The sequence below is a fragment of the Chionomys nivalis genome, chromosome 2 (assembly GCF_950005125.1).
Source record: "Chionomys nivalis chromosome 2, mChiNiv1.1, whole genome shotgun sequence".
NCBI lineage: Eukaryota > Metazoa > Chordata > Mammalia > Rodentia > Cricetidae > Chionomys > Chionomys nivalis.
The window spans coordinates 71,802,573-71,816,322 of record NC_080087.1 but is presented as its reverse complement, the minus strand read 5'-3'; the positions used below and the strand labels follow the sequence as shown (position 1 = coordinate 71,816,322).

General features: G+C 47.1%; 1 protein-coding gene and 1 pseudogene across 1 annotated transcript; one reads left to right on the top strand and one right to left on the bottom strand.

Annotated features, from left to right (window-relative positions):
* Positions 1 to 88: 88 nt before the first annotated feature.
* Positions 89 to 6,671, bottom strand: LOC130869575 (zinc finger protein 419-like). Its single transcript, XM_057761856.1, has 5 exons — positions 6,445 to 6,671; positions 4,924 to 4,962; positions 3,706 to 3,832; positions 2,282 to 2,380; positions 89 to 1,782 (listed from the first exon to the last, which is right to left on the bottom strand). Exons 1-5 carry the CDS (start codon positions 6,514 to 6,516, stop codon positions 875 to 877), a joined length of 1,245 nt encoding a protein of 414 aa, XP_057617839.1. The 5' UTR covers positions 6,517 to 6,671; the 3' UTR covers positions 89 to 874.
* A 4,305-nt stretch (positions 6,672 to 10,976) lies between these two features.
* On the top strand, positions 10,977 to 13,622 carry LOC130869559 (52 kDa repressor of the inhibitor of the protein kinase-like; annotated as a pseudogene).
* Positions 13,623 to 13,750: the final 128 nt, after the last annotated feature.

Genomic DNA, 13,750 nt, shown 5'->3' with positions numbered 1-13,750 from the left:
AGCCATATGTAATTCCAGATCCAGGGGATCAGTGACTTCCTCGGGTACCACACACATACACACAGGCACACACATAAATGAAAGCATTTGGGCTACACTTCAACATGAGATCAAAAGGGACACCATGGAGCTGCTCTCCATCTAAACTAGTGTGAGAATCAGAGCTGGAGACAGCTCAGTGGTTGCTCTTTCGGGGGACAAGGGGTTGGTTTCCTAGCACTACCACTGTGACCCACAACCATCTGTACCTCTACTTCCTCGGGGAGAATGTGCCCTCTTCTGACCTTTGTCAGAACCAGACACACATGTGGTGTGCATACATAGACATATGTACATGGTGGACATACATACATGCAACCAAACACTCATATAAAAACAAAATGAGTAACAGCAATAGCAACAATGAGAACTCTCCTGAAACTAAGCAGTCCTGAAAGACTACAGAGCAGGAAAGACAAGCATTTATTCAGGGGCTGTAACACTCAGTAAAAGGAGAAGTGTGTTTCTTTACAGATCCAAGGTCACTCTGCCCCTCCCCAAACCACACCTAGTCCGCAGGAGCCCTCTCAGAACTTCTCACTGAAGGTCAGGTTCGGGACCTGAAGTTCCGCCAGTGGCCTACGCTGTCCCTACAATCTGCACTCAGAAACCTACGTGGGGTCACTCTGTTTCCAGAAAACACTTCTAATCAGATGCCTCAAACATGGATCCCTGAATCCATGGGCTCATGACAGAACCTAGCCCCGTGGCCTCGCCACTTTAACGGGTTGGAGGTGTGTGAACGGTGCCGTCATGTGCTCTGAAGCATCCATCACTTGTGTTCCGTGGAGATTTCAGGTAAGGGACTTCTTACCCCAGGGCTCTCCTTAGCTATTTATCGAGTGTGAATCTTGCGGTGCTTATACAGGCTAGAGCTACTGCAGTACACTTTGTCACACTCCCTGCACGCATACTGCTTGGCTACAATGTGAACTTTCATGTGTCTAACGAAGTTGTAACTTGAATTAAAGACTCTCCCACACTCGTTGCACTTGAACGGTTTGCCGTGGACTGTAAGATGTTCAATGAGGTCAGAGTTCTGGGTGAAATCCTCCCCACATTCGCTGCAGCTGAAAGGCTTTTCTGCAGTGTGACTGTAGAAATGATTCAGAAGGCCTTCCCTGCTCCTGTACGACTTCCCACACTCACTGCACTCAAAAGGCATTTCCCCAGTGTGAAACCGATAATGAACTTTAAGGCCTTCTCTGCTCCTGTACGACTTCCCACACTCATTGCACTTGAAAGGCATTTCTCCCGTGTGCAGTCCCTGATGGGAAATGAGGGAGATATTGTGCTTGAAGGCTTTGCCACACTCGCTACACCTATACGGCTTCTCCCCCGTGTGCATTCTGAAGTGCTTGATGAGAAAGGCTTTCTGGCTGAAGGATTTCCCACACTCGCTGCACTGGAAAGGCTTTTCTCCAGTGTGTATCTTCCAGTGCCGATTAAGGTGAGAGATACTAGTAAAGACTTTGCCACAGTAACTGCATTTGCAATTCTTCTTCTCGGGGTGAATGGCCTCTCCACTCTCAGTGCTCTTGGGTGTCTCCCCAACACTGGAAGTCACCTGATGTGTGAGAAGACCTGAGGAAGTCTGGATGATCATCGCGTTGTCTGCACTTAGCAAGGGTGTCTCAGCACAGCTCAGCACTTGCTGTTGGAGCACGGAGGCACTAAGGTCTCCTTCCCCAGACAGACTCTGCTCAAAGGGGGACGCTTCACTCTCCACTTTGATCCAGCAACCTGAACACAGAGAAACACTGATGAACGGCATGGAGACTGTTGAGTGACAGACAGCAGTATGACTAACAGTGTTGAGATTTCTTACGGAACAAGGGGGCTACTTCAGGGTGGCAGGGACCCATGGCCATGCTGCATTTGTCGATATCACAGGACCCAGGGACCTTAGGGACAGCAAGAACGCAGCATGGAGTGAACCACGGGGAGAAGTGCTGTGAACCTCAACACCATCCTCGGCAATAGCTTTCCACAAGCCGCAGCTGCTGAAGATGCACACACAGTGTGGAAGGCTGTCCAGGCCCCTAAGACATGGCAACTGAAGTCCTGCATTCAAGGACTGCCTAGGTATGATGCACCCTCCCACCATCAAGGAGAGCCTGAGTTTCACAGTGTGCAAGGCAACGGGCAAAACATGCGAGACTGATATGTGGGGGCAGGGTGGTGGTGGTCCTGGTTCAGAAATAATAGGTGCATACATCTGCAGTCTATACCCTCCAAGTACCTGTCCACAAACATGGAGTCGTGAATCGCAGTGCAGGCACGGAGAGATCGCCACAAGACTCCACCTGAGTTATGGCCTTGATCCCAGAAAGTTCAAGTCCTAAAGTTAAATGAAACAAGAAGTGAGTGTTCCATACAAGGACTGACTGATCCTCCAACCCATAATAATCCAAAGTAAAGACACCTAATGAGAACAATCCTTATAAGAGCTGAGACAGTGGGGCCGATCTATTGGGAGCTCACCAAGGCCAACTGGACTGTGACTGAAAAAGCATGGGATAAAACCGGACTCTGAACATGGCGGACAATGAGAGCTGACAAGAGGCCAAGGAGAATGGCACGGGGTTTTGATCCTACTTCATGTTCTGGCTTTGTGGGAGCCTAGACAGTTTGGATGTTCACCTTCCTAGACCTGGATGGAGCCGGGAGGACCGTGGGCTTTCTACAGGGCAGGGAACCCTGACTGCTCTTGGGACTGGAGAGGGAGGAGAAGAGGAGTGGGGGAGGGGGAGAGGGGCGGGAGGAGGGGGAGGGAAATGGGAGGCGGGGAGGAAGCGGGAAAAGTTTTTTTTTTCAATAAAAAAAATCCTTTAAAGAGAGAAGTAAAATAAATAAATTAGAAGCCACAAAAAAAAAAAAAAGAGAGTATCTTGCAAGAAAAACAAACAATGAGCCCATCAGTTCCACAACTCCTGCCACCTGCAGACACAAGGCATGCTGCTGTGGGACAACGATCTGTACCCTATCAACTATATTTTAATAAAACGCTGACTGGCCAGTAGCCAGTATAGGTGGGGTGACAAGAACAGGAGAATTCTGGGAAGAGGAAAGATTCAATCTGCAGCTGTCACCCAGATAGAGAGGAAGCAAGATGTGACTGCCTCGCTGAAAAAGGTACCAAGCCACGTGGCTAACACAGACAAGAATTATGGGCTGATATAAGTTATAGGAGTTAATAAGAAGCCTGAACTAACTGGCTAATCAGTTAGCATGCCACCTAGAAGGAGAGAGAAGTATCTGGGTCAAGGAGATGCCATGTATTTACAAGACTGATCACTGTTGAGACTCTCAACCCCCTAGTGGCACAAACCATTAATCTCAGCACTTAGAAGGCAGAGGCAGGAGAATCTCTCTGAGTTCCAGTCAGCTTGGTTAATACAGTGAGTACCAGGAGCTCTTGCATAACTCACCACACAGACAAATATTGTCACTTCAAACTGATTACTGATTCCTGTTCACCTTTACTCTTCTTAAGAGAGAAAAGGTATTCTATAACAAGCCTGTGTCTATAATCTGTATTTTCCACTACAGGACAGTGGGAGGAAAGACTGAGTTCACAGGCTAGCTTTGAGAAGCATACATCTCTCTGTAGAAGAAAAAAAGCCAAGCCCATACAGATATGCTTTAACAGGATGGGGGGCTTACTCAACGATGAAACAAGTTCGAAGATCTCCGTCATCACAGTCCGGTACAGGAGCCTTTGGGAGTCATCAAGCAGCTTCCATTCCTCCCAGGAGAAGTACACAGCCACATCCTCAAAAGACACACAGCCCTGCCACAACGGGGAAAGTCGAGTTTACTATGAAGCCTCCTTGTCAGTGACTCTCACCATCCTCACTCCCACTTAGCCTCCTATCTCAGAGGGTGCCAGGCTCTGAAGCTGTCCGTCCTCAGGGTCCCACTGACCACTCTGTGCAGCACTCAGCAAGAACAGGCAGGTCGACGGATGGTGTCTTAGTTACTTTTCTATTACTGTGAAGAAACACCATGACCAAGGCACTTATGGAACAAAGAGTTTCTTGGGGGCTGACAATTCAGAGAGTGAGTTCATGATCCTCATGGCAGCAGCCATGCATGGCACATACAGCAGCAGCAGCTGAGACCTTACATCCTGAGCCACAAGTACCAGGCAGAGAGAGCTAACTGGGAATGGCATGGCATGGGCTTTTGAAACCTACAAGCCCACAGTGACACATCTCCTCCAGCAAGGGCACACCTCATAATCCTCCCCAACTGTTCCACCAATGGGGACCCAGTATTCAAGTCTATGAACCTATGGGAGGTGGGACATGTGCATTGAAACCACCACAGCTGGAGTCAATCCAAGCTTGAAGGATGCCAGGGAAAGTCCCTCCTTTCTACCAGAGAATTCACGTGGGCTCCTCCCAACCATCTGCCTCACACAGACCCCATTTGGGTCGCTGTTGCCCACTCTGTCGCATGCAGGAAGGATAGGAAACCACCTATGCCTACTCCACAGCACACACATCAGTCTGCACACTGAACCTGCATTTCCATCGCAGGATGCAAGCCCAACCCTCAGCCACTGTGCTCCCAACCCCTACCTCCCACTAAACCCAGCAGCCCTCAGGCACCCTGAGGGTTCTCAGCATTCCCGCCATCTCACTTCCAGGCATCCTCTGATGCTCATCACTGGAGCTTTAAGACCTTTGAAACTTAAGCCCATGGTTGCCATAAATAGAAGCCTGACCCTGTATTCCCTGCTGTGGACATGGGGGCCTTACATTCTGAGTACCTGCCAGGAAATCCAATGCAAGGATAGAGAGAATCCCAGGACACCACATCACAGAGTTCGCTTATGTGAACACTCAGGGCTGTGATTCCTGGGCACCCTCCACTTACCTCTTCCTGGTTGGCGGGTTTCAATGAATAATGGGAAACCTGTGGATAAACAAGACTGTGAGTAAAGAATGAGGGTGTTGGTATCCCAAAGGTTCATCCAAGTCCCCTCAAACACCGGCAGTCGGGTTCACCCAACTGCCCCATGGGCTCCATCCTTTAATGGTGGCTCCTACTGGGTGTCCTTGGACAAGGTGTCAATCTCGTTACTTTCTTCTCTGAGGATAAGAATGGCATTGCAGCTTGTCTTAATTACCGACAAGACACCATGACCTAGGGAAATCTTACAAAAGCATTGAACTGGGGCTTCCTTATAGTTCTATAGGGTTAGTCAGTCCATCATTATCAGGGTGGGAAGCAGGCAGGCAGTAGCCGAGAGCTTTACATCCTGATATAGAAGCAGCTGGCAGAGAGAGAGAGAGAGAGAGAGAGAGAGAGAGAGAGAGAGAGAGAGAATATGACATTGGTATATTTTCCCAGCTACACATGTCTTCCAACTAGGCTACACCTCCTCAGTCTTTCTCAAATAGTGCCACTCCCTGGTGACTAAGCATTCAGATACATGAGCCTTTGAGTGCCATTTCACCCATACCACCACTCCTAGCTCCAAAGGAAAATCATTGTATCAAACTCAGTCCTATGCATCAAGTATTCACTGCAGGCTTTTCCTGGGCACACGACTAACACTTGTGTCAAAGAGTTTCACACTGAAACGGTTATTTCAGAATGTATGGTTGTATCTACCTACATTTAACTGAGAATTTAGGAGCCAGGTGGTGGTGGCCCATTCCTTTCATCCAACAGAGAAAGCCTGTGTGTGTGTTGGGGGTGGGGCATATGGTATTAGGCAGGCATAGAGGTGCACCACCCCTTTAATTGCAGCACATGGGAGGCGGAGGAAAGCAGATCTCTGTGAGTCTGAGGGCAGCATGGGCTACACTGGCCAGTCAGTCACATAGTGAGTTCAAAGGGGAGAACAGTGAGCTAACACAATAGACTTTCACACAAAAAAAAATTTAAAGAAAAGGAAAAGAAAGTACTTCTTTTATATCTATCAGAGAGGCTCGAGGCAGGAGGCCATGCCTTTAATCCAGTCACTCTGGAAGATCTTTGTGAGTCTGAGGCCAGCCCTGTCTACATAGCGAATTCCAGGACACATCACCTTATCCATGCCCAATATTCCCTGGGGGGTTTGAAAAATTCTGAATAGATCAAGTCTCTTCTCTGTTCAGATCTTCCGTGGTCACCAGCATCTCTGCAACTGCGCTACACCCCCCCCCCCCATCTAATGCCAGAAGGGGTCACTCTAGGGCTTCTGTCTTTGAGCTCACGTGGGCCTGCAAGTCTTTGGATGTATGGTCTACCAGACGGAGAGTCAGAAGGGATCTCTCTCTCTAGCACTTAGATGTCAAAACCATGATCTCGTCCATCAGTGTCCTACAGTCGGGGACACGGGGCCTGTCCTGTTGGCTCCTGACCCAGATCTCAAAGCTGTAGGTAGGCGGGCGATCCCGAGGCACTCACCTGGGGCAGGGCTCCACCCGCAGCCTCCACGATCACCATAGGGCTCCACAGAATGGTGGGGCCCTGGGACATGGCTTATTCCTACTTCAAGCCTGGATCGGGTCACAGGTGTCGTCATAAACCTCAGAGCCGTCTCTGTGATGAAGGACTAATGCTTCTAAGCCTCCGATTTTCTTATCATGGGCAAAGCCGATGAAACCAGTTCTCAGTGAACCATACAGACGGGTCCAGGAAGTTACAAAGAATCTCCTTCACGTACAGCCCAAAGTCCCGCCCAACGGTTCTTGTCGTCACTGATCTACCGATTTTCATTGGTCGAGCTTCTTGCAATGTTTTCTGGGCAATGTAGTACAAATAGGATTAAATGTCAGTTCTGGACATGATTGCCCATGAGCAGTTTCCGAGGACTTCATGGAACTGGTGTGGAGAATATTGTAATTATAGATGCGCCAATATTTTCTACCTGAGGTGAGTTGTGTGTGTATTAGAAATAGTAGGGGGTAAGCTATAAGGCTAAGCTTGCTGGAACTCTCCCAAACTGTAGAACTGTAGGCAGGGACAGGTAGGGCTCTGGGTTTTAGAAGCCAGCCTGTCATAAAGTGCTCCAGTCAAGGCAGGGTTACATAGTGAGACCTTGTTGTTTTGATTACTGTTCAGTAATGCATGAGACGGGGCAATGTTGACTTTTCTATGTGAGACTTTTGCCTGTGTGAAATGGTACTTGCCAGGTGTCCTTGCCACTAAATACAGGAATGCGACCATGGAAGAGGACAAAACATACTAAAATCAAGGATTTCCCTCTTTTTTCTTTCTTAAAAAAAAAGATCTTTTGTGTGTGTGTGTGTGTGTTTGTGTGTGTGTGTGTTTGTGTGTGTGTGTGTGAGTTCGAGGCCAGCCTGGTCTACAGAGTTAGTTCCAGGACAGCCAGAGAAACCCTATCTCAACGCCCCCCTCAAATCTACTTATTAGGTGTACAGTATATAGCCTGCATGTATGACTGCAAACCAGAAGAGGGCATCAGACCTCATTACAGATGGTTGTGAGCCACTGTGTGCTCCCTGGGAGGGACCTCTGATAATGCAGCTAGTGCTCTGAACCGCTGAGCCACCTCTCCTGCCCACGGAATTCTAGATTCAGAAGCTTCTCCCCCACCCTACCCCCACATTTTTTGTTTGTTTGTTTTGTTTTATCGAAACAGGCTTTCTCTGTAAACAGCCTTGGCTGTCCTGTAACTCTCTCTGTAGACCAGGCTAGCCTGCTTCGAACTCACAGAGATCCACCTGCCTCTGCCTCCTAAGTGCTGGGATTAAAGGAGTGCCACACCATGCCCGGCAATACTTCTCATTTTTACACACTAGTATGGAGTCGTCAGGAATAACTTTTCAATTGTGCGAAGGGAAATTTGGGAATGGACGACGGAATTCAGCTTTGGAAGTCACCTTGCTGTGACCCTGAGGATGCGCTTCAGAAGTAGAGATTTGCGTGGCAGCTGCTCTGGGAAACGGGAACACTGGCACTTCTGTAACCACGACTGTGTCCACAGGAGTTCGGCTAATTTCTTGCACAGGACTTCTCCACGTTCCTCTTCTACAACTGTCCGGGTCTCCGTGGTGCACGCTGTGACCTACATTACCCAGAGGAGACTGCGCAGGAACGCTGGAAGGTTAGCCATACACAGCGGCGTACATTTTTAATTTCAGCATGTGGGAGGCAGAGGCAGGTGAATCTCTGAGTTCAAGACTAACCTGGTCTAGAGAGCGAGTCCCAGGACAGTCAGTGCTACACGAGAAACGCTACACAAGCCGGCAGTGGTGGTACATGCCTTTAATCCCAGCACTCGGGAGGCAGAGGCAGACGGATCAAAAAGAAAGAAACGCTATAGAACAACAAACCCTCTCTAAAAGAAAACCAAAAAACAGGAAGGTGGGAGAGGAGAAAGGTCTTGTCCTCTGGCACTTAGCCAGGTCTGAAATCTACGCTGCCATGGCGTGACTGGTTCTAAGCCTTGGATAGAAAAGTCCCTGTACATGCACCCAGCCCAGTCACCTGGTTTGGGGCGACTCTGGATGAGGTGATAAACCATCCTGACCTTCTTGATTGTTACCACAGCCTGGGATCTGGGTTGTGAGTCTGGGCATAGCTGATGTTCCCGATAGTGATCCACTTATAGATGCTTCCTTTTTTATTTATTTTTTTAATCCTTTAAAGATCGAATTTACTTTCTGTGCCGATTTTGCTCCTGTAAACATGGTGACTATTCCTAAAACCCACTGGACTTACTACAAAAATTGTGGCCAACACCAGTTCCACAAAGTGACAGGACAAAAGGACAAAGATTTTTTATACATCCAAGGAAAGCAGCCTCATGGGAGAACAGAGTGGCGATGGTGGGCAGATGATGTCGAGGAATTCTTCATCCATGCTGAAATATCACCTAGTGCTCTTCACTGCTGAGCCGTCTCTCCAGCCCCTCTTGGGTTTTGTTTGTTTTGTTTCCCACTGGGTTAAACCAGGGACATGTGTTGATCACATACTTGAAGTTATTCAACAGTGGGCAGACAACTAAAAGCAGTAAGTCCCCTTCTCCCAGACTCTACCCATAGCCTATGGTCCTCTAGTGAAAAGTCGGTACCCCTGAAAAACTCCCCCCTTCATTCCTATTGGTAGTTCCATTTTTTGTGCAGACCTCGGGCAGACAACAGAAGGTGCTGTGGCTTTGATATTGGGATCCTTATGTCTTGTCCAGAAGATGACATCTCATAACCCTTCCAGTCTTCCCGCCCTTACATTCTGTCTCCTCTTCTTCAGTGTCCCTTAGTCTTCCAGGAACTAGGATAAATCCCTTGTCCAGGGTGGAGCATTCACCTGTAACTTATCCTCAGCACCTTCAAGAAACAACAGCCTCTCCATCTGCTTGCATTCACTCCATAGAGGGCCTTCTCTCATTAAGGCTGAGAGTAGCCTTTGTCTGAATATAAACAAGTATTTAGTAGTCAGTTCTGTGCTCTATTAGCTAAACAACAGTTTCAAGTTCTGGTCTGTGACCTCCACAACCATGGCTTTTGACTGGGTTAACAGTGCCAGGCACAGCTTCCCTCCTTAAAAGCGGGCCTAAATCCCACCAAAGAGTGGTTGCTTACCCCCAAGTCATGCCAGTATTGTGCAAGTGTGAATATCTTGCCTACTGGAAGAAATCGGTTATTAAATAATCCCTGTTACTGAGCATAAGATACCTTCTTATTAGTTGTTAGCTAGGGAAGTTCCAGTCCATGCAAAAAACAACCTTCTGGGGCTGGAGAGATGGCTCAGTGGTTAAGAGCACTGACTGCTCTTCCAGAGGTCCCGAGTTCAATTCCCAGCAACCACATGGTGGCTCACAACCATCTGTAATGAGATCTGGCGCCCTCTTCTGGTGTGCAGGCACACATGGAGACAGAATGTTGAATACATAATAAATAAATAAATCTTTAAAAAAGAAGAAAGATTTGTAAAAAACAAAAACTAAACAAAAACGAGCTTCTGCCACTCTCTTGGTTCTCCCCAGAGTTAGAGAATAAGCCTCTATTGCTGAAGACACCACATGCCTTTGATTGTAAGATATCTCTATGAGATTTTGGTTTGTTTATTGTTAGTTTTTTGTATTTTGTTTGTTTGTTTTTGAAAGAGGGACTCTCCATATCCCTGGCTGGCCTGGAACTCATGATGTGGACCACGCTGGCCACAAACGTGGAGATCAACCTACTATGACTGGAATTAAAGGCATAGGCCACCCCTCCCACTGGAGTTATTTTTTAAAGATTAATCTGTATGTGTTTGTGTGTGTGTGCGTGCGCATCTGGGTGTGTGGATTTGGTTCAACTGCAGTGCCTTCTTCACCATCATGGACTCCCTGGCTTGAAATGTAAACCAAACAATATAAATCCAAGTCCCTACGTTGTATAGGTTAAATATTCAGTCATATCAATGAGGAAAGTAATACAGCTACCATTCCTATCAGCCCTACTTTAGAACGGTGTCTATTATGTTATTATGTGTCTGTATGTTCCTTTTCCTTTTTCTTTTCTTTCTCTTTATTACCTTTTAAAAAATTTTTTTCAGCAGGGTTTCTCTATGTTCCTGCGTCTCTATGTTCTCTGGCTGTCCTAGAAGACTTTGTTGATCAGCAGGCTGACCTCAAATTCAGAGATCTGTCTGCCTTTCTCCCAAGTGCTGGAGATAAAATCTTGAGCCTACATCATCCTGCAGTAAGTGGTATTTTAATTTCCGTTTGATTTTAAGAATTTTTATATTTTCCTTCTCATTTCTTCATCGATCCACTGATCGCTGAAGAGCAGTGTCCAAATGCCTTTGCTTTACATTTTTCTACTGTTTTTTCTTTTGCTATTGACATTTATTTTTATTTCACTGTGATCTGAGTAGATATAAGTAATGATTTTGACTCTGCTGTATTTATTAAGATATCATTTACAGGCCCAGCAGGGTGGCCGTGCTGCCCTGAGGAGGCGGAGAGGGGAGGGTGGGACTGGGCTACCATGCCGAACTTCTGTGCTGTCCCCAACTGCACACGGAAGAGCACACAATCCGACCTGGCTTTCTTCAGGTTCCCTCTGGACGTGGCCAGATGCCAGAAGTGGGTTGAAAATTGTAGGAGAGCAGACTCAGAAGACAAAATACCCGATGAGCTAAATAAGCATTATCGACTATGCGCCAAACACTTTGAGGCCTCTATGATCTGTAGAACTAGTCCTTATCTTCGAGATAATGCAATTCGATCTCACCAGCCATTTGAACAATCCACGCAGCAGACACAGAAAACGAATAAAAGAGTTGAGTGAAGATGAAATCAGGACACTAAAACAGAAAAAAATTGAGGAAACCTCTGAACAAGAACAGGAAACGAACAGCAATGCTCAGAACCCCAGTGCCAAAGTGGGGAACCAGCAGCATGGAAGCGTGTCCCTCTAACCCTGGAAGAGGAGGAACACGAAGAATACCTCAAGTCGCTGTTTGAGATTCTGGTCCTCATGGGAAAGCGGAACATACCATGGATGGGCACGAGGCTGATGAGATCCCAGAAGGCCTCCTTGCTCCAGACAACTTTCAGGCCTTCCTGGAGTGCTGGATCAATTCTGGAGCAGAGGTCCTGCGGAAGCGATTGGAGACCACAGCAGTGAACACGCTATTCTGCTCTAAAGCTCAGCAGAGACAGATGCTGGAGATCTGCGAGAGCCGCGTTCGGGAGAAGACACTCAGGGAAGTGAGACTCGCCCTTCTTTTCTGTCATCACGGAGGACGTGGTGGACATAGCAGGAGAGGAGCACCCGCCCATGCTGGTGAGGTTTGTCGATGAAGCTCACAACCTGAGAGAGGAGTTTGTGGGCTTCCTGCTGTGTGAAGCTGATGCAGAGATTTTGGCTGTGAAATTTCACACTACAATAACTGAGAAAGTGGGGATTGAATATGGAGTATTGCCGTGGTCAGGCCTACATTGTGCCCAGTGGATTTTCTCCCAAAATGAAAGTTGTTGCTTCCAGACTTTTAGAAAAACACTCGCAGGCTGTCTACACCCTCAGCTCTTCCAGTGCCTTATAGGCGTGGCTGGCAAAGTCTGTCCCTGTGATCTGGGTGTCGGTGGCTTTAGGGACGATCCAGGAAGTCTGTTCTTTTTTCCACTGGTCTCCAGAGCTGCTCTTAGAACTTTACAATGTAATCGCTGTTCTTTTCCAGAACAGTGAAGAGCCAGGTAAAGAACTGAAGGAGATCTGCCATTCCTAGTGGACAGGCAGCGCCTTTGACATCTTAGTGGATCTGCAAGCACTTGTTCTATGTTTAGACGGCATAAACAGCGACACAAGTATCAGGAGGAAGAACTGTATATCTGGATGAGCATTTGTACTCTGTAGTGCAGTGACAGATTTTGATTTCATTGTTACCGTAGTTGTTCTTAAAAACGTTTTATCTTTTACGAGAGCCTTTGGGAAGAATCTCCAGGCACAAACCTTGGATGTCTTCTTTGCAGCATAGCCTGACTGCAGTACTGCATTCACTTAAGGAGGTGATGGAGAACATTGAAGTTTAGCATGAGTTTTGGTTTAAGGAAGCCACAAATTTAGCAACCAAACTTGACATTCAAATGAAACTCCCAGGGAAATTCTAGAAGGCCCGGCAAGGTGACCTGGAATCTCAGCTAAGCTCTGAGAGTTACTATGAAGACACCCGTAGTGTTCCAAGAGTGGAGCATATTATTCAGAAACTGAAAGATATATTTTCTGGGCAGCCCCTCAAAGCTCTGAAATGCCTGTCCCTGGTACCCTCGGTGATGGGGCACCTCAAATTCAACACATCAGAGGAGCACCACGCTGACGTGTACAGTGACCTGCCCAATCCTGAGAAGCTCTTAGACGAGCTGCACTGGTGGAGAATCAAGTGGAAACACAGAGGCAAAGATATCGAGCTCCCATGCACTGTCTACGAAGCCCTCCATCTTCCTGACATCACGTTTTCCCCCAATGTGTATGCCTTGCTGAAGGTCCCATGTATTTCCCTGTGGTGAAAGTTGAGAATGAGCGCTAGGAAAATGGACGAAGCGTCTCAAGGCGTATCTACGGAACACTTTGAAAGACCAGAAGTCAAATAATCTGGCTTTGCTTAACATAAATTTTGATATAAAACATGATCTGGATTTAATGGTGGACACACTTATAAAACTCTATACAAATAAACCAGAGCTTCCTACAAATAATTCAGAAACCGTTGAAAATGTCTAAAAGATTTCTAAAATGACTGTTGTTTTGTGTTTGCTGTTGGAAGAAAAGCCGTAGGTATAGTAGGTCAGTTAACCACCGCACACCTTGCTGAGGGACCTCCAGTTGAATGCGTCATTAGCTGTTGGTAGTCCACATATTGGCCCCTGTTTGAACTCTCATGCTTTCCGTACCTGTCTGTTCTAGGAGCTGGCATTGGGAATGTCAAAATCATTGGGGATTTAGTTGTCAGGTGTTGCGTTATCAGGTCTTTGAAAAAGGAATTTTGTGAGAGATACATTTTATAATGTGTTATGATGAAGTACACCACTGACTTTTGACCTGTAGGGGTTATAGGTGTTTAAAATTGTGTTAGCAGCATTTGGAAGGCAGAGGCATGAGGATCACAAGTTTTAGGCCAGCCTGGGCTACATAGTGAGCATGTCTCAAAAAAGAACAAGCGCCGGGGGATAGCTCAGTGGAGCACTTGCCGAGGATGTGCAAGCGCACGCCTCAGGACTGCAAGAGCAGAAAAGAAAGGAAAAAAAGCATCAGAATCCAAC

Bases quoted from the DNA above. Each gene is read 5' to 3' on its own strand.
- LOC130869575 (XM_057761856.1), bottom strand. From the start codon at position 6,516: ATGTCCCAGGGCCCCACCATTCTGTGGAGCCCTATGGTGATCGTGGAG. The intron at 4,963-6,444 runs GTGAGTGCCTCG...GTTTATCCACAG, and splicing joins CGGGTGGAGCCCTGCCCCAG to GTTTCCCATTATTCATTGAA. The intron at 1,783-2,281 runs GTACTTGGAGGG...CTCTGTGTTCAG, and splicing joins GACTCCATGTTTGTGGACAG to GTTGCTGGATCAAAGTGGAG.